At 40.8% G+C, this 19,187-nt stretch overlaps 1 protein-coding gene across 1 annotated transcript; it reads left to right on the top strand.

Moving 5' to 3' along the window:
• Positions 1–16,682, top strand: LOC138962566 (E3 ubiquitin-protein ligase parkin-like). The gene is made up of 11 exons (XM_070334424.1): positions 1–107; positions 1,049–1,317; positions 2,155–2,371; positions 8,018–8,139; positions 10,330–10,413; positions 11,428–11,546; positions 11,966–12,102; positions 12,491–12,687; positions 13,018–13,098; positions 15,051–15,165; positions 16,555–16,682. The coding sequence occupies exons 2-11, from the start codon at positions 1,108–1,110 to the stop codon at positions 16,656–16,658; spliced, it is 1,386 nt and encodes a 461-aa protein (XP_070190525.1). The 5' UTR covers positions 1–107; positions 1,049–1,107; the 3' UTR covers positions 16,659–16,682.
• The last annotated feature ends 2,505 nt before the right edge of the window (positions 16,683–19,187 follow it).

The following is a 19,187-nucleotide window of genomic DNA, read 5'->3' as shown; positions in this document are numbered from 1 at the left end:
TGAGGTCTTTTTAATCCTTTCTGCAGGTCCGATAACTCTCCGAAACACAACGAAACCGAAACTAAGCAAAGATGGTGGCAATCTAATGGCTTCTGGTGAATGACATGGTATTGTAGTCTACCTGTTCACATTGATAAGATCATTCAAACTTAGTTTTAATAATTTTAAAGCACTTCTAAGCATGAATGAGAAACTAAGTGTAACTAGAATGTTTTTTGGTGATGAACTGTCATGGTTATTATTGTTGAACTGTGTTGTTCCACATCAATTGACTAACAGAAAAATAGACAATGACACCAAAGATGCCGACTATACTTTGTCCCATAGCAGATCTAAGATCTCAGGAAGGGAAGCCCAAGATGGGACAAATTGTAGAAGCCCTGTCCCAGAAGAGTAGACCACATTCCTTGTAAATGTGATCAAAACTAAAATGAAACATTCCAAGTGCCAGTGGATTATTTGATATCTGGTTTATTCTATTTCTATATTCTATAAGAAATACTTGCTTTCAGAGCTGTAAATATGTAGGTTTGGGACTTTCACAGTTTGGCACATTGCCTACATGCACTATATTGTAATTACGCTTATATATTAGCCTCTTAGGTATAATTTATATGTTTGCTCAAAGAGATTTTGTTGCGCTTCTAAGTGCTTGCCCTTTGAATTTTATACAGTGATAGAAGTAAATATCATCAGCTTCATGATGGAAAGCTTTGATGACATTGCAAGGTATGTTGTGCTTGGTCAGAAGAGAATAGATTTCCTTTCTTTGGAGAGCATTTCTTTCGAGGGGGCATGATAATTGATATGTTCAGAAGTATTAATGGTGAAATATACAATTGAATCAGCATTTCAGGGTGCATATAAATATCAATGTTAATCACAGTAGTTTTATATCTTAATTATAATTATTCCTGTAAACAAAATTAGTGAAGCGATCACATTAACCATCATTTTGGGGCACTTTAGATATTAATCACAATCATCTAAACCTTAAAAATCAAACAAAAACATTATTGACATGCATTTTTCTTTTCATGCGTGCCAGGTTCCACAGTTCTGCAAAGGGCAGTAAGTTAGCATGCTGAGCTGTGAGTTTACACCGTTATGGCTGGCAGGCGGACTCAGGGATTGGCTTTACCCGACAGCATAATAGTTAATGTTTGCTTCAACTCACAGCAGAGGTCATACGAACTTGACCGATGCAGCACAGTTGCAGAACTCAGACAGCGATTGGCAGAGGACTACGGAGTGTCAGTTTCGGAAATGAAAATTCTTCTTGGTGGCAGCCTTTTGGCTGATGACCTGACCATCGAGGTTTGTGAAGTGGTTTTTTTCTGAGTGTGTATGTGTGTGTTTGTGTCCCTGTGTGGTATCTGTGTGTGTGTGTTATTTTGTGTCTCTGTGTTCATGTTTGTTTGTGTGTGTTGTCTGTGTGTTTGTGTCTCTTTGTGCATGTTCGTTTATGTGTGAGTGTCTGTGTGTGTTTGTCTGTGTGTTTGTCTGTATATATAATTTGTATACTGTGTAAGTGATAAGATAGGCATCGATTCTTGAGAGATTTGCACACAAAGTGAACCAGGCATTATGTTCAACAAAAATTTATATTTTTATGAGGGCAGCTAATATTTGAGACCATTTAAACAAACTGTTGATTAACTAAATAAATATCAAGGATTAAAATGGAGAATGCATATTGTTAGCTTGTTGTGCTTGTAAATAAATGTAGCTTCTTCAAAAGTAACAAAATGCTAATGAATTTCAGAGGAGCCAGTACAACGTGTAGCTGCATGTGTCTGAAGCCAGAATTCTAGCATTTTGATAAGCATTATGGCAGGTAGTGTGCTAAATAAAATAAGTGTCTGAAACACTGGTCTGATCAAAAGACAGTTGTGATACTCTGAACAATATTTAGGCAGAGTTTTCATTCTGCACATGGTATTTGGTGCAATCACAGCATTTTGTGCATTTTGATAAAAGGACTCTCTTGGGACAAGCCAAAAGTGACCCTACATTGCAGTTGTCCTGTCAGGTACATTGTGGCAAAGATAATACACCAAGTGAAAACAGAAGGCGCCCTTTCATCAGGGGGGGGGGGGGGGGGCCTCAAGTACCACTGTATCACTGACTTTTTCTTGTGGGTTCTTCTAACAGGGCAGTGGCGTGGGAATGGAAAGTACGCTGTTTGCCATCCAGCGCCGATCTTCCCCTGTGTCACTGAAAGGAGATGCTGCTATCTTCTTGAGCCAGCCTCTGATTGCCACAACAACGTCTGACGCGAATGGCAGTGACAATTCTCCTTCACAGACACCAACGAATCATGAAGATTCCAAAGCAGGAGTCTCACCGCACCCTGATGCCACCGAAAGTGGTCAGTGATTTTTCTGAGATTCACATATTTGTTCCTCGTTATTATGTTCTATTGTCAAAGCATTAGGGTTGGGGGGGTGGGGGTGGGGGGGTGTAATGAGCATGTGTGAAGCCATGTTGGTTAACCTTTTGTCAGTTTGTGGGCACAGTTTTGAACTGTTGAAGGGGCTTGTTAGCAACTTGCCTGGTTGTCTACCGGAGTTAAAATGTTAAACTTCATGACGATTTTAGGAATGGGGGACACTGCTGTCAATGATGGATGAGTACTCATTGAACACACACATTTGAGTCATTCTTCACTTATCGTGACAAAAAAGGGGAATTGGCCCCAAAAATCAAACTTGTCATAAGAATAAAACAATTAGTGCCAATCTGAAGACATGTGCATCAACTACCTGAATATGCAAACAGCAAATTGGTAGCTTTGATACCTTAGATAAAAACTCCATTCTCGTCGGGGGGTCATGGTTCTGGTAACCTGCATAATGTTGTGACACTAAAGCATGAAATATACCACTTTTAATCACTCAAGTTGTGTAATAAGCATTGATAGGATAGAAGTACTTCTTTTTCTACCAATATGAACCATGTTTAATGGTAATGAGTGGAACTCGTACGGTTGCAAGGCAGGAAATAGTGTGACGCCATGTGCAGGTTACCAGGCTTCTTTTTTTTTTTCACCAAAGACTTGATTTCTTTACACTCATTATCATTGACTATTCACATGATTTCCACACACATACCCTTGCAATGATGCAAGTAGAACACAATACAGTCTGTTCTTGAAAGAAAATGTGATAATAAAATGAAAAAGGTAACCTGTGTGATGCGTGACGCCACTGCACAACACAGGTTAAAAAAGACAACAGGGAGAGAAAAGAAAGCAATAAAAGAAAAGTTATGAAAAACAAAAGTATCTGGTAGTTCCTTCTTCTTTAATAATCAGAATTTAAAAAAATTAACACGTTTTCTACAGGTAATAGTGTGACGCCATGTGCAGGTTACCAGGCTTCTTTTTTTTTCACCAAAGACTTGATTTCTTTACACTCATTATCATTGACTATTCACATGATTTCCACACACATACCCTTGCAATGATGCAAGTAGAACACAATACAGTCTGTTCTTGAAAGAAAATGTGATAATAAAATGAAAAAGGTAACCTGTGTGATGCGTGACGCCACTGCACAACACAGGTTAAAAAAGACAACAGGGAGAGAAAAGAAAGCAATAAAAGAAAAGTTATGAAAAACAAAAGTATCTGGTAGTTCCTTCTTCTTTAATAATCAGAATTTAAAAAAATTAACACGTTTTCTACAAAAACAACGCTGATCGCTGCGTTTCCCTGCTACCTGCATCACAAGTGACACTGGGAAAATCTGCAGGGATTCGAATGCACTTGTGGTCAATTGACTGATATTAAAAAAATACAGCTTCTTAGTAAAAACAGAGCCTTCAGATAGATTACCTATAGCATGAAAAACACTTCTTGTGAACTTACCGATGCACCCTGTGAAACGAAATGAATGGCGATCAAGCGATGTTTCGGCCGAGTCCAACAAGTTACCTGCGCACACTGGTTCTCGGTTGTGTGACACGTCATCGAATTTGGTTTAGAAAACACACCACGTGACTATTTTTGACCCAAAACGTCATCAAGTTTGGGGTAGAGTTTGATAATGCATGTTTCGGGGCCCTTCACAACATGCCAAGTTGTCGATCACCGAAACAGAACTTGAAAAACAAACTCTGGTAACCTGAGTGACAAACGTGACACCAAGCACAAATCAAGACATTACAAGTCTTTGGAAATATTTTATTTCTTGTTTTTCAATAAAAATGTGAGTGTCTTTCATATGTTTGTCAGTTTTCATTAAAATTTTGTTTGTTCAATAATTGTGTCGTCTGCTTGACCTGAATCTGTGGATAGGAATTTTGTGACGCCACGTGAAGGCAGGTTACCTCCATTTCAAACCCCAATTTTACGGCAAAAAGCAAGCAGAGTAAAGCATTCGAACATACCGCTGATTTATTTTAACCTTGGACAATCACATGCAGTCAATCATTTGGGTTTGGCTATCTTTAAACTAATTGCAATGGGCGATTACAGAAGTAGGGGTACGCATTCCCATTTTCCGACGCCATTTTCAGCACTAAAATCGGAATTGAATCAAAATTAACCACAGTAACAATTTTTTTTTTCCATAGTGCCATTTTCTACCGATGCATTTACATTGATAAAACACGGATATGATGTGATTTTGTTTTTTAATTATCTGAAATTATTGTTTTTTGGCTTTGAACGAGATGTACCGCGATAGTCACGATAAGTGAAGAATGACTCATTTCAAAACTGGACAGCCATGAGTGTTTGGTACACCTTAATTACCGCTGATCAGAGAGTGTCAAAGAAAAAGACTTGTTCAATCTGGCATCAATACAGAAGTGTGTAACGGTATCTTTTAATGATGCACACGTTGATGGAATCCATTGAAGAAGATAGTATTAGACATTCTGATTAAATAGTTGTTTCAATGCAACCCCCCTTTTAAAGGTCCTTGTCTACATTTTTATACCGAAATCGCCATTTGACCATTAAAATGCAGTCTTATTATTTACAAATATCAACAATACACCCCCTTTCGATCAGGAAAGACAAAGCCAGTGTAGCCGTTTGAAAATTCATTGTAGTATTCCAGCGTAGTACAGACCTGGGAACCCATACGATTTCGCCGTATTTTGTACGCATGATTGTCGAGAATACGCTCAGTACGGTCAGTGGGAAAAAAATACGACGAAAAAAATTCCTAGACTACTTTTCTTCACAAGCCCATCCTGAAGCCGATCCAGTATTTTGGCACATGATTACGTCACTATAGCCTATTAGCCGCTGTCGAAAAAATATAATCGGATCGTGTCATTCAATCAAAATAACCAGGCAAACGAAAGTACGGTATTTGGCGAAATCGGCTCCGAGAATAAACAAGTGAAACAAAGAAGAAAAGTGAAAAAGTTTGAAGAAAAATATCACACACACACACACACAATTTCTAACCAACACACACATGTAGTCCCGCCCAGAATAAGCTTTTTTGGGATGATTTACGACTTTTGCGCACATTTCGAGCAGACGAAAACACAACATGGCGGCTCTCGCTCCTCCAACTATCGCGAGACACAAAAAAACGAAATCTCGCACGCGCGAGATCCTGATACATCCTGTGTTTCTCTGTACGCTTGTCACGACGACTTGTTGACAAACGAAGATTCGCGAATGAAAGAGAAAAGCGCCGAGTCTTGAGTAGAGAGCTAATAAAGTACCAGAAATCGCTAATCGAGCGAAATGAAAATCCGCGGCGACTTCCATTAGGTGAATGCTATTCAAGTTTAGGTAACGTTTTAGCCGCATTTTTTTATAAGCCGCAATGCGATTTTTTTTTTTAAGTCGCGGCTTGTAGTCCGTCATATACGGTACAGTTTTTGTCAGTAAAAATGGAAAAAAGCCTTTTTTTTTAATGTATAGGTAAACTTAATTAACGGTGTGACGGACGCGCCTGAGGCATGTTTTAATCATGGATGTGCAAACGCTGTGTGGAGTACGCTCATTTTTTTGAAAATACACCAAGTTTGTTTGAGAATACTCAAAGTGCAAAACAGGGGTTCCCAGGTCTGGTAGTACTCATAGTAGGATATCCTTATTTGAAAAATGCCAAGCGCAAAACTCCTCTCAAATCCCGTGCATTTCGTGCGTTTAAAAAAAAGCGTCAAACTGTTGCTGCACTTGTTTGGGCGTGGCTATAAGCATAGTGACATGAATTTGATTGGTCAGTATTTTTAGGCAAAGCACATGTTCTCAGCAAACAGAAAACAAAATATTGGAAGCGTGAGTCACTCTACCCAATAACTTTTTTCCCCATGGTTCATTCATCATCTGACATAACTTTTTAGCGAAATCTAACCATAAGATTATTGAAACAAGTCGCGTAAGGCGAAAATACAACATTTAGTCAAGTAGCTGTCAAACTCACAGATTGAAACGGAACGCAATGCAATTTTTCAGCAAGACCGTATACTCGTAGCATCGTCAGTCCACCGCTCATGGCAAAGGCAGTGAAATTGACAAGAAGAGCGGGGTAGTACTTGCGCTGAGAAGGATAGCACGCTTTTCTGTACCTCTCTTTGTTTTAACTTTCTGAGCGTGTTTTTAATCCAAACATATCATATCTATATGTTTTTGGAATCAGGAACCGACAAGGAATAAGATGAAAGTGGTTTTAAATTGATTTCGACAATTTAATTTTGATAATAATTTTTATATTTTTAATTTTCAGAGCTTGTTTTTAATCCAAATATAACATATTTATATGTTTTTGGAATCCAAAAATGATGGAGAATAAGATGAACGTAAATTTGAATCGTTTTATAAAAAAATTAATTTTTTTACAATTTTTAGATTTTTAATGACCAAAGTCATTAATTAATTTTTAAGCCACCAAGCTGAAATGCAATACCGAAGTCCAGGCTTCGTCGAAGATTACTTGACCAAAATTTCAACCAATTTGGTTTAAAAATGAGAGCGTGACAGTGCCGCCTCAACTTTCACGAAAAGCCGGATATGACGTCATCAAAGACATTTATCAAAAAAAGGAAAAAAACGTTCGGGGATATCAATCCCAGGAACTCTCATGGAAAATTTCATAAAGATCGGTCCAGTAGTTTGGTCTGAATCGCTCTACACACACGCACGCACGCACACACACACACACACACACACACACACACACACACACACACACACACACACACACATACAGGGTGACCCAAAAAAAAGAGTACCCAAACAAAATTGAATAACTTTGTCAATTTTAACTTTTTTTTCTTTCTTTGTGAGGTGAGTCAAGCTAATCCACTGCATGGTTGGATGAAATAAAAGCTGTTCTCACAATGAACTATACTAATGATCAACGGACGTTTTGCATAGAGACCTATTTTCGCACAAAATCATACAGAGATGTGCAAGTACAGTTCCAGAGACACTTCGGTCAGCGCGATTTCTATCTTTGGGGGTTCCTGAAAGACAACATCTACAGGAACAACCCACAGACAATCACAAAACTCAAGAGAGCCATCACAATTCAACCATTCGCGGAATCTCGCAACAGGAGTGTGTGCGGGTGATTGATAACTTTGCGCGGCGAGTTCAAGTTTGCCTGCAGCGGCGTTTGGAGCATGTTCTGTAGAATGAGCATAACTTTCCTGAAAGACAAGCTAGAACGCTAAAATTTTCTGTGAAAATCATGCAGAGGCTACTTGTGTGTGTAAATAAATTTTATGAAGATTGCTTTATTTTTGTTCAATTTATGACGTTTTGTTTGGGTACTCTTTTTTTTGGGTCACCCTGTACACCACGACCCTCGTTTCGATTCCCCCTCTATGTTAAAACATTTAGTCAAAACTTGACTAAATGTAAAAAAGCAAAAATGTAGACGACCACCTTTAAGACCTCAAAAAAAATCTTTAAAGAATCTAGTTGTTATAGCTGGAGAGGAAATCTGAAAAAAATAAATTTCAGTTGTATTGAATAAGGTTGTTAAATGGACGAACTCGGGAAAAAATGAGAGTTCAACTGTATTGAATGTTTGTGCAGATTGTTCCAGGCAGCTGCTGGACCAGTATTTCGTGTTCTGCAAGGTGTGCAAAGAAGTGCGACCAGGGAGACTGCGTGTCCGGTGCAGTGTTTGCGGGGATGGAGCTGTGCTGGTGGATAAGGTAAATGATGTGCCTGTCTCGGTTAAGACCCAGCCTGTCTTTCCTTCTTGTTTTTACACCATCTGTATACTTGTATGACAGGTTTGCTTGTGTTTGTTTTCGCCAACTTGATTCAGGTTTTTCTGTCTATCTGTCTGTGAGTCTGTCTTTTGGTTGGCCGGTCTGTCTTGGCACCCTGTCTGTCCATGTACTACAGTGGTACTCCCCATGTAAGACCTCCCAAAATCTGACAAATTTAGGTCTTAAAAGGGGGGGGGGTCTTACATGGGGGGTGAGGTCAGGTCAGAAAAAGACAGTGAGAGAGAAAAAATCAGTGACAGAGAGAAAGAGAGAAATACCTTCAGGGTCCGTCGAAGTTGTGGCATAATTACAGTTGTGGTTTGGTGAATTAATTTGATAATCTAATTCAATAAAAAGCAAGAGGTATGTATTTTTTCTATTTTTTTTTACTTTAATTGTATCTTCTACATGTATTTAAAAAAATATTTGGGAGTCAAAAGAGTTTATGTTCATATGGGTGTCAGTATTTGGAAGAGGACTATACACCTGTCACATTTTACACTGGTTTGAAGAAAGATTTCATGGAAGTCTGAGAAGCTTGAGACTTTCTCTTCAAGTGGTCTTTCTTAATTTGACTGTCAAAATTGAGCGGCTTTTTCTTGGATGAGTCTTCCTGTGATGGGTATGTTGCGTCGACGTGCATCACAAAACCAACTCCAAACGCGTTCGTTGAGGTCACCATAAATACATTTCCTTGCCTTGGAGTATTTGCGGTCACAATTTTCGCCGGTCTCCCATCGATTGACCACGTTTTCTTGGTCGCTGACGATCGATTGAATCTGAGTTTTTCCTACCTCAAACGACCGCGCGATCGAAATTGCCGTTTCGCCCTTACGGCTCCGTTTCACCACTTCCATCCTCTGTTCCAGAGTCAAAATTTTCCTCTTCTTTCCGCGCGATTGAGCGTTTGAAGTTGAAGGAGAGTTCGAAGCCATGGTCGAAGAAGAAGATCGTTGATGCTCGCGCGTGTGTTTGTTGATTTTTCGAAAGGAAGTGGACAAAGAAAAGGGCATGTTGGGATCGTAAAATTGTGAACGCCGGACATGCGCAATCGAGACCTAAACGCGTCGTCTGTTATATTTCCGGCCGATTGATTTTTGCGATCTTTTTTCAGAGATTCAAGCAAAACGTTACGATTTTTTGTTAGGTTTTGATTTGAAAATGTCGTTACAAGGTCGCAAATTGTAACAACTAGTCGGTCGCAAATCGGGTTCTGGGGGGAGTCGGCCATGGGGGGTGATTTATATAGCAAAACTAATCCGTCAGCAAGAATGAGGTCTGAGAAGGGAGAGGGTCTCTGATGGGGGGGTCGTTCGTCGGGAGTACCACTGTAGTCTCTCTGTCTTTTTCATATGCCTATCCATCTGTTGGTCTTTCTCTGTCTCTCTTTTTGTCTGTTTGTCTGTCTTAATATGTGTGTGTGTGTGTCTTGTACATGTGTGTTGTTTTCAACCTGTACGATACCAGTATCTTTAAAACATACACCTTAGATCCCGCAGTGGGGCACTGCGGTTATGAAATTAAAGGCCCCTCCTGTTTTTGGAACCGCAGGAGCTTTCTAGTTTGCTGTTAGGTAGATTTTTGGTTCCTCTTTCCTGTCATGCTCTCTTTTTCTTCATGAATTCTTTTCCTTTTTCTGCCTTCTTGCTCATTCACCTGTATTTTTTCCAAAAATCTCTTCTCTTGCCGCTTGTCTCGCGATTCATGTATAGTTTAATCTGTTAGTGTTCTGATGTAAGTCCAGCAGTAGATAGGTTAAGCCTATTTTAACACACTGGAAACTGGTAATCTTCCAGTAGGTATTAATTTAGTTTTACTAAAGCCTGCTGGGACACAAGTAATGGGTTAGTGCATTTGTAAACAGGAATCGCTTGACAAGTGGCCCCCTTCATCCCCCCCCTTCCTCGTCCTGATATGGCTCTGCGTAGTCGGCTGGACGTTAAGCAACAAATAAACAAACAAAACAAATACACCTTAGACAGCAGTTTACTAACTTTCAAACAGTACTTTTTAAGGTAGAAAGGTGAAAAGTTTACAAAAAAACACAAAATTCTATAGTAAAGAATAACACAGTGAAATAAGTTGTACATTTTTGAATTTTTAAAAAGAAGACAAATTGGTGATTTTTAGGGTCCAGGTAGCTGGGATGATGTGCTGACGCCAGGCAGAGTGGGCGGTACTTGTCAGACTCTTCACTGTGAACAATGTATTCCGGTAAGTTGGAGTTTGCTATTTGTATTTTATTTGCATGTACAGTGTTTTAACTTTTGTCCCCTCTTATGACCCTGCTTTCTCAGTTTTTCTGTTCACAACCTTTGTAAATGTACCCATAGTTTCACACTCCCTCCGTTTTATGACCCGTTTTCTCACATTATTTAAGGTTCTAAGAGGGGCCGGGTTTTACTGTATATGAAAGGAAACATTTGCAGTGACACATGTCATTTGAAGCCCCATTGAATTTGTGAGAGGACACATTAAGTAAGTGACACTCACACATTAACATGCTTCCATTTGAAACTTCTCGGTCGTCATCGTGGATTGACGCCCGACCAAAGCTAGTTGAAGCGCCCGACAGAGCGAAGCGACGGAGGGCTTCAATTAGACTTTGGGACGTATTCGACGTCTTCACTTCGCATACCTTATGGTCTCGGTATTTAGTTGGCCTTCATATTTCCTACTTGTAAAATGACCCTCAAAGCTAACCGAGATTAGTTAAGGTTGTATCAATGCGCCTTGCCAGCAGGTGGTTAATGGCTTTTTTAGCGAGTGGTTATCGACAATTAATGACCGGTAATTTTTCATGAGTTCGGGCATTCTGACCAATCACAGGATCTGTTTCATTAAAACGTCAACTTGATTGAATTACAATTTCTATTAACCATTTGTTCATTAATGGTTGCCTAGGTGTCTGTGATCTCTTTTGCACAGTAGTTTGAACCCAGAGTTGGAAATGTGTGTTGTTCTTTGTAAATTCAATTATTTGTTCATCAAACTTAATTAGACAAAAAATGGTTTGATTGCCTCTCAGTTGGAATAGATTGACCTACTGTTTTGAATTTGATTGATTTAATAATTAATGGTCTACTGACCTGTTTTTTGTTGATTCTGGCCTGATCCCTGGTAACATCTGTATTTATTTGTTATTCAACTGTTTGTCACACTGTTCTTGATTGTTTGTTTTTGAGAAAACTTCAACTGCTGTGTTTTTATGTAAATTTTTGTGTGCAGGTGTTTTATTTCAAGTGTGCAGAGCAACATCAGGGCAACGTTAGTGACACTGTGGCAGCACTGCACCATATCAGACCGAATCGCCGCTCTGTGTTTTGCATCACTTGTGAAGATGTCATGTAAGTTGCATTTGTTATTCTAAAATGTAAGTGTAATGCTGCTGTGTGAGGTAGGAAAACCCAGCTGTTTTTGAATATATATCTATGGTTTTGCTTTTATCAGTGTTCGATGTACATCCAGTGAAAATACATGTCATGTTTTTGTGAATATGTGTCTGTCTGTCTGTTCATGTGTACACTGTCTGTCTGTCTGTTTGTCAGTTTGCCTGTCTGTGCAAATTCACATGCAAGCAAATGTGTGTGTGTGTGTGTGTGTGTGTGTGTGTGTGTGTGTGTGTGTGTGTGTGTGTGTAAAGGGTTGTGTGGGTGTGCTAAGGTTTGTTTGTGTGTGTGTGTATCTTCTTTGCAGTTTGAGAAGGAAAAAATGTGCAGAGCTGTGCATTTCTCTGTCACTTGATGAATCCTTTGTATCTGAACAGGAGTCCTGTAGTTGTGTTTCCGTGCGAGTCATCTCACGTGATGTGCCTAAGCTGCTTCATATCCTACTGTACCATCAGACTTCACGAGCGACGCTTTGTGCAAAATTCTCAGTATGGCTACACTCTGCCTTGCCCAGGTTTGTGTTATGTTTCTTCTCCTGTCATGAACTTAATCAACACTTCTTTATGATCAGCGAAAATTCAGGTGTTGTGAAAAGTGTATATGGATGCGCTTGAAAAAAATTTGTTTTACTGGGCAAGATAATTAAATGTTAACCATTTGATTTGATACCCTACGCTAATGCTAAAGAGGCATAAATCCTTTAAGTCAGCTACTGTATGAGGACAGTTTTGAAAACAGTTTTAACCAAAGATCTGTCATGACTTAATCTGTTGAAAATCCATATACATTAGCCGACAAATCTTGTTCCACCTTGAATTTTGTCTCTGTATTTGTCTCTAGCTGGCTCCCTGGCACCTAATTGGTCAGTTTATTTGATTTTTTTTATTATTAATATTTGACAGCTGGGTGTCCCGATTCACTGATCCAAGAACAACACCACTTTAGCATCATGGGTCAAGAGGAGTACGAGCGTTACAAGGATTTCGCGGCAGAGGAGTGTCTGATGGCGGGTGGAGGCATTTACTGTCCCCGCCTAGAGTGCGGCTCTGGTTTCATTGTGGATGCTGTGGATTCTCGCGTCATTTGCCCACACTGCAAGGTCTGGCCGGTTGTGTGTGTGTGCCTGTGTTGGTGTGTGTGAGTTTGCGTGTGTGTGTGTGTGTGTGTGTGTGTGTGTGTGAAAAACCCCAAGCTAAGCAGAAAACAGTGTCATCCAAGAAACAAAGTCCAGCACGTACACACACACACACACACACACACACACACACACACACACACACACACACACACACACACACACACACACATGCATTGTGATTTGTGTGGTCTCGATTTGATGTTTGCTAGTTGTTGTTTTTTTCTTTTTCTTCTTTTAGGCAAAGAAGATGGATTATTTATCAGTGCACTGTTTTTTTGGGGTCTTTTACAGTACGTATTCTGCCGAAACTGTCGCGAAGCAGCTCATTATGAAGAGTGCGCTCCCATTTCTCAAGCATCGGGAAACTCCCAGGTAAGTCTCAGTTCCTGTGGCATATAATAAGTACATTTATAGGTTGATATGCCTGAAAATGAGGCAACTAAACTCCCCCAATCTCGCCAGCACACATACTCACCACTAAGCCCCCCTCCCCCACTTATATAAATACCCTTTATTTCCAATCAGATGTTCTGCAGAAGCTGTGACAAACAGTCATCATTAAGCTTTGAATATAATTTTTGTGTGATACTTTCTTCTTTTATACAGCAGTCCCTGCAATGTACGGCCCCCGGCGTGAGCGGACACCTGACATGTACGGACACATTTGCTCGGCACGGAGTGTTTTCCTTCTATATTTGCCCCCCCTTAAACGGACACCTGCAAAACGTGGACACGGACACTCATTTTCGGTCCCAACAGCAGGTCATACCTCCAATGTACGGACAGACCATCGTCAAATTTTCACCACAACAAAATCGATAACAGAGCAGTCCGGCTCTCGGTACAAAGATCACAGCCGCAATGGCGTGATGACAGTCACTGATAACTTGAGTGCACGTGTACCCATCAGGAGTGGGGGTAGTTTTGGTCAGGAGTGGAGTACATGCGAAGATGCCAACATGAAACTGCACTGTGCTCTTTATTCTTGTCTGTTGGACGTAAACAACAGAAACCACAGTCGATGAAGGTCCCGAGCGAAAGAGAGTGAAAAACCGGCCACAGTTCTCAGCATCGTGTGTCTGTGTGTAACCTCTTTCATTGACAAGATACTTTTGTTTCCCCTCAGTCTTGACCAGTGAGTCGGTTGCCTAATCTGTGAACCCTTCAGTTGTCTTGCTTTGTCAAAAGTTACGACACAGTCAACTGGTTTTGCTCTGAGTGAACAGTGCAGCTGGCCTCTCTGGCCACAGCCCCAAACAGTACATGGCTGGAGGGAGTGAGAGAGAGGAGGGGGGGGTGGAGGGGTAGCTGGCTAAATTCTGTGGGGTGTCCGGTGTCACTGCATGTCAGCAGGAAGAGCATTGGAGAGAAATAGAGAGGTGTACTCTTCCACACAATTTCCAAGCATCAGTTGTCATGGGGTAGGCAGCAGTGAGGGAGAGTGGGAGCTGTGTTGTGTACAGTGTATTTCCGACTGAAGAGTGAAAAGTCACTGCCATGCCACATGATCGGCATGCAGTCAATAAAGCCAGACAAGAAGAAAATAAATTACATGATTATGACATGCAGCTCTATCTGCTGCTATTTATTCAAACTGCTTATTATTGCAAAGCATCTGCACACGCTCCTCTGTGCTGTGTTTGTGTGGCTGCTTTCGTATGTCAGTGCATGGTGAGTGTGTTCACTGCCTTGAGGATTTATTTTATCTCTTCTTTTCAACACTTTTCATACAAATCATTTTTACAGAACGTTTAAAGAAGTATTAGGAGTTTATTGTTATTGTTTAGTAGCCACAAGAAGTGATTAGCATAGACTCAATCCTGTTGTTTGTGTGTCACTGTGTGAGTGTATGGGGGAGGGGGTGGTGTGGTCACCCCTCCCATGACCGGACACCTGCAATGTACGGACAGTTTTGCTATGGCCCAAGGGTGTCCGTTCATGAGAGGGACTGCTGTACTATCATGGAAGTTTGTAAATTTCAGTGTGATAAAGAATGTCTTTTAATAATGTCTTTTTCTTTTTTTGTGTACTTTTAAAAGAAATCATTATTTTGGATAAAAATGTTTGCACTGGTTGCTGCGAGTCTCAGAGATATAGATTTAATACATGTACTATCCAATTTTCACCTCAGCGTCACTTTAGATTGCTTCACGTGCATCCTGCCAGCGACAATTTTCTAAGCTAAGTTCATTTTCTGTATCATAAGTGTTTGTCTGTGTCTCCACTAAAATTCCGCTGGGTCGAAGTACAGTGACCGTTACGTTTTGTTTTGTCATAAATTAAACGTTCCAATAACCTACCAATCTTGTTTTTTGATTCCTCAGCGATTCAGCGACCCAGATAGAGCAGCACGTGCACAGTGGGAGAAGCAGTCAGCGCACACCATTCACGAGACAACCAAAGGCTGTCCGGGATGTGGAACACGCACAGAAAGAGACGGTCAGTATATCGCAATATTCGTTCGTCTAGTTTTGCTCAGTACAAATAACGGAAAATCCAAAGAACTTTTCAGATAATTATGCCTGGAGCTTTGCACGAACAGCAAGAGAGGAATAAGACATCTCATATCTAATGCTGCAAGAGTAAAGTTGTTATTGAAGCACAGTGTCGGTGACAATGTGGCGGTCAAGAGTGAAGTTGTTATTGAAGCACAGTGTCGGTGACAATGTGGCGGTCAAGAGTGAAGTTGTTATTGAAGCACAGTGTCGGTGACAATGTGGCGGTCAAGAGTAAAGTTGTTATTGAAGCACAGTGTCGGTGACAATGTGGCGGTCAAGAGTGAAGTTGTTATTGAAGCACAGTGTCGGTGACAATGTGGCGGTCAAGAGTGAAGTTGTTATTGAAGCACAGTGTCGGTGACAATGTGGCGGTCAAGAGTAAAGTTGTTATTGAAGCACAGTGTCGGTGACAATGTGGCGGTCAAGAGTGAAGTTGTTATTGAAGCACAGTGTCGGTGACAATGTGGCGGTCAAGAGTAAAGTTGTTATTGAAGCACAGTGTCGGTGACAATGTGGCGGTCAAGAGTAAAGTTGTTATTGAAGCACAGTGTCGGTGACAATGTGGTGGTCAAGAGTAAAGTTGTTATTGAAGCACAGTGTCGGTGACAATGTGGCGGTCAAGAGTAAAGTTGTTATTGAAGCACAGTGTCGGTGACAATGTGGCGGTCAAGAGTGAAGTTGTTATTGAAGCACAGTGTCGGTGACAATGTGGCGGTCAAGAGTAAAGTTGTTATTGAAGCACAGTGTCGGTGACAATGTGGCGGTCAAGAGTAAAGTTGTTATTGAAGCACAGTGTCGGTGACAATGTGGCGGTCAAGAGTGAAGTTGTTATTGAAGCACAGTGTCGGTGACAATGTGGCGGTCAAGAGTAAAGTTGTTATTGAAGCACAGTGTCGGTGACAATGTGGCGGTCAAGAGTGACAGTTTTGTCAGCTCCAAAACCGTCAGGCATAAAGTGAAATAAGACGTTGAAACCCACAAAACTTTGACACCCTTCTTCTGTCAAAACATGTATGTTCTTTCGCATGTGCAAAATGAATTTCAGGGGTAAATAATTCCAAGTCACACAAGAATAAAGGAGATAACTCTTGCTTTTGTGTCTGTAACGTTTAGTTTAAAGTTAAAATATGGATCAAGACGACACAGACGAGATGGAATAGGCGGTGTGTGTAATGCAAGAAGTTGCTCTCAAAGACTTCTTTTCATGTTGCTGTTTGTCTCAGCGTTGCACGACTTCTGGCTCTTACTGACCGTTGAGTTTTGTGTGCTGTTGTTTCCATGTAAAAAAACCACAATAGTATTGTTTACTCTTGTTTGTGCTCTGTTTCAGGAGGCTGCATGCACATGAAGTGTGCGCGGTGCGGAGAGGACTGGTGCTGGCTGTGTGTCAAGCTCTGGGACAGAGAGTGTCAGGGGGCACACTGGTTTGCATGACACCTAGCTGGCGGAGGTGGTGGAGGGGGGGGGAGAGGGGATGGGGGAGGGGGTGCAGGAATGGATGAGGGGAGAGAGGAGAGAGGGGTAATGTAGTGGTAGGAGTACCAATGGCTCCAGGCAGGGTGAGAATAGGTGAGGGGGAGCGAGGGATTTATGTGGGGGGAGGGGGGGGGTTAGGGGGAGGGGATGGTGGTCTAATGGCTAAAGTGATCCCAGGCTAGCATCCTGGGAATCGGAATGGGGAAGCAATTCTTAATAGACTTTGGGGAGCAGGGGTCAGTAGGGGTGGATGGGGGATGGATGAGGGGAAAGAGGGAGACAATAGAGGCAGGGGATGTGGTGACCCTCACAGTTTCAAATGACCACAAGCTAGCAGGGTGGCCCGAGACAGAGAAGTGAGTAAAAGAATTAAGTTGGAGGGACGAGGAGGAAAGGATTGGCAGAGGGAGGGACTGTCCAAATTTTCAAGCACAACTGTGTTGTGCAAAAGTTGTATGGAAGAATGCTGCTGCTTGTGTGGAAATTTGGGTGATGGGAATTAAGTCTTGAGCAGCACAGAATTATCCTGTTTGTGGGAGAATGACAAGAATAATGTTACGAACTGAAACAGCTGATGCCAGATGGAATGTTCCGCACTGAGAGATTGCATGAGTGGAAAAGACTGGAAGTGATTTCAGCACTAATATGTGTTTATTAGGTGTGTGTGAAACACAAAATGAGTGCTGATGGAGTGTTAACTGTGTGATAGCCGATGCTGCTGTTTCAATACATGTATCTCTTTCATTGCATGGATTGAAAAGGCGATCTGCAGTGTGACACCAGTATGTTATTTAAAAAACGCTTCTGGTTGTGAAATTAGCATCGTTCTAGGGCATAGATACTGTATGTATGTAGCAATATCTACTGTAACCTGTGTTATTTTCACAATGGCAGTTTTATTTTTTTTAATGTGTTGGAGTCTGAGCAGCTGTAGTGTGCATTCATCACTGGAGTTGAAACACCACACTGACCTTAGGAGACTCTTATACTCAGAGGAGCCTTTGATTATATAGCGATGTCTTAAAACATTGTGAGTGTGTATTTCTGATGCCGCTGTCAAGGCTCCGCTTGCTGTGGCTGGCTGACCGTGGCTGGCTCACCTCAAATCGGCGCCACGCAAACATCTTGATATGCACCAGACGCATGAAACCGCAACGCGAGTATCACTTGCGAGACAAGAGGCAAGGCACCCATTCTGTTCGCAAACTGAATGTTGTCAGTTATCACATCCGTCAACAGTCAACTGCAAAATATTTTGCATGCGGAATATGAATTTGTGCATTGTATCCTGTCCCCCAAAATCATATGTCATAGAATGTTTCTTCTTTCCCGGTAACGCTGAAAACTGATGGTCACCATCTTGAAATCAAAGTTACCGACAACAGTGCTTATCGGTAGGGATAGGCACCTGTAACTTTATCGTTGGACAGTGCCTACGATAGGCGCTATCGGTGGTTCATGAATTCCACGATAGGGTGGATTATCGAAAATGTTCTGTTTTTTTGTACCGACAAAACCCCTGTCGGATCCTTCCTGAATATGGGCCCAGGAGTGATCCAAGTAAAGAAACCATTGTATGAGCAGTTGACAAGGGTGTACATGCAAGGATGTTTGTGTTGAAGTGTACACTTAAAGGTGGTCGTCTACATTTTTTTTTTTCAATAATCTTATGGTTAGACTTCGCTAAAAAGTTATGTCAGATGATGAATAAACCAAAGGGAAAAAAGTTATAGAAAAAAAATATATGTAAAAAAAGATTTTATTTTTGGGTAGCGTGACTCACGCTTCCAATATTTTGTTTTCTGTTTGCTGAGAACATGTGCTTTGCCTAATAATACTGACCAATCAAATTCATGTCACTATGCCACACCCAAACAAGTGCAGCAACAGTTTGACACTGGAGCGCTGTCCACGCTTTTTTTTAAACGCACGAAATGCACGGGATTTGAGAGGAGTTTTGCGCTTGGCATTTTCCAAATAAGGATATCCTACTATGAGTACTACGCTGGAATACTACAATGAATTTTCAAACGGCTACACTGGCTTCGTCTTTCCTGATCGAAAGGGGGTGTATTGTTGATAATTGTAGATAATAGACTCTGCATTTTAATGGTCAAATGGCGATTTGGGTATAAAAATGTAGACAAGGACCTTTAAAGTCAAATAATGGTGCAGTGAGGAGAATATATCTGGCATTTTGAAAGGTTGAGATGTGAACCTTCCTTGATTTTACCAGGAGACATATCTAAACCTATTTTGTTCTGTACTTGTGATCAAATTTCTTCTGTTACTATGTTTAATTTAGGAAAAACAACTCAAAAGCTGTAATTATTATTTTGAGACTGTGAGTTCGGTAAAGTTAAAGATATAATGTAGATTGTAATTTTTATTTTGAGAGTGTGAGTTTGGTCTAGAAAAAAAAGTAATGTAGGAAACTATATTGTGTGGTTGGATATTTGTTTTTATTTTAATTTGAACCTTTGTTTC

Source organism: Littorina saxatilis, linkage group LG3 (assembly GCF_037325665.1).
Source record: "Littorina saxatilis isolate snail1 linkage group LG3, US_GU_Lsax_2.0, whole genome shotgun sequence".
In the NCBI taxonomy this organism is placed as follows: domain Eukaryota; kingdom Metazoa; phylum Mollusca; class Gastropoda; order Littorinimorpha; family Littorinidae; genus Littorina; species Littorina saxatilis.
This window is presented reverse-complemented; position numbering and strand designations above follow the sequence as displayed.

Coding starts and splice junctions, on each gene's coding strand:
- LOC138962566 (XM_070334424.1), top strand. CDS start 1,108: ATGGCTGGCAGGCGGACTCAGGGATTGGCTTTACCCGACAGCATAATA. Junction 11,547..11,965: donor ATCACTTGTGAAGATGTCAT/GTAAGTTGCATT, acceptor GTATCTGAACAG/GAGTCCTGTAGTTGTGTTTC. Junction 12,103..12,490: donor CTACACTCTGCCTTGCCCAG/GTTTGTGTTATG, acceptor AATATTTGACAG/CTGGGTGTCCCGATTCACTG.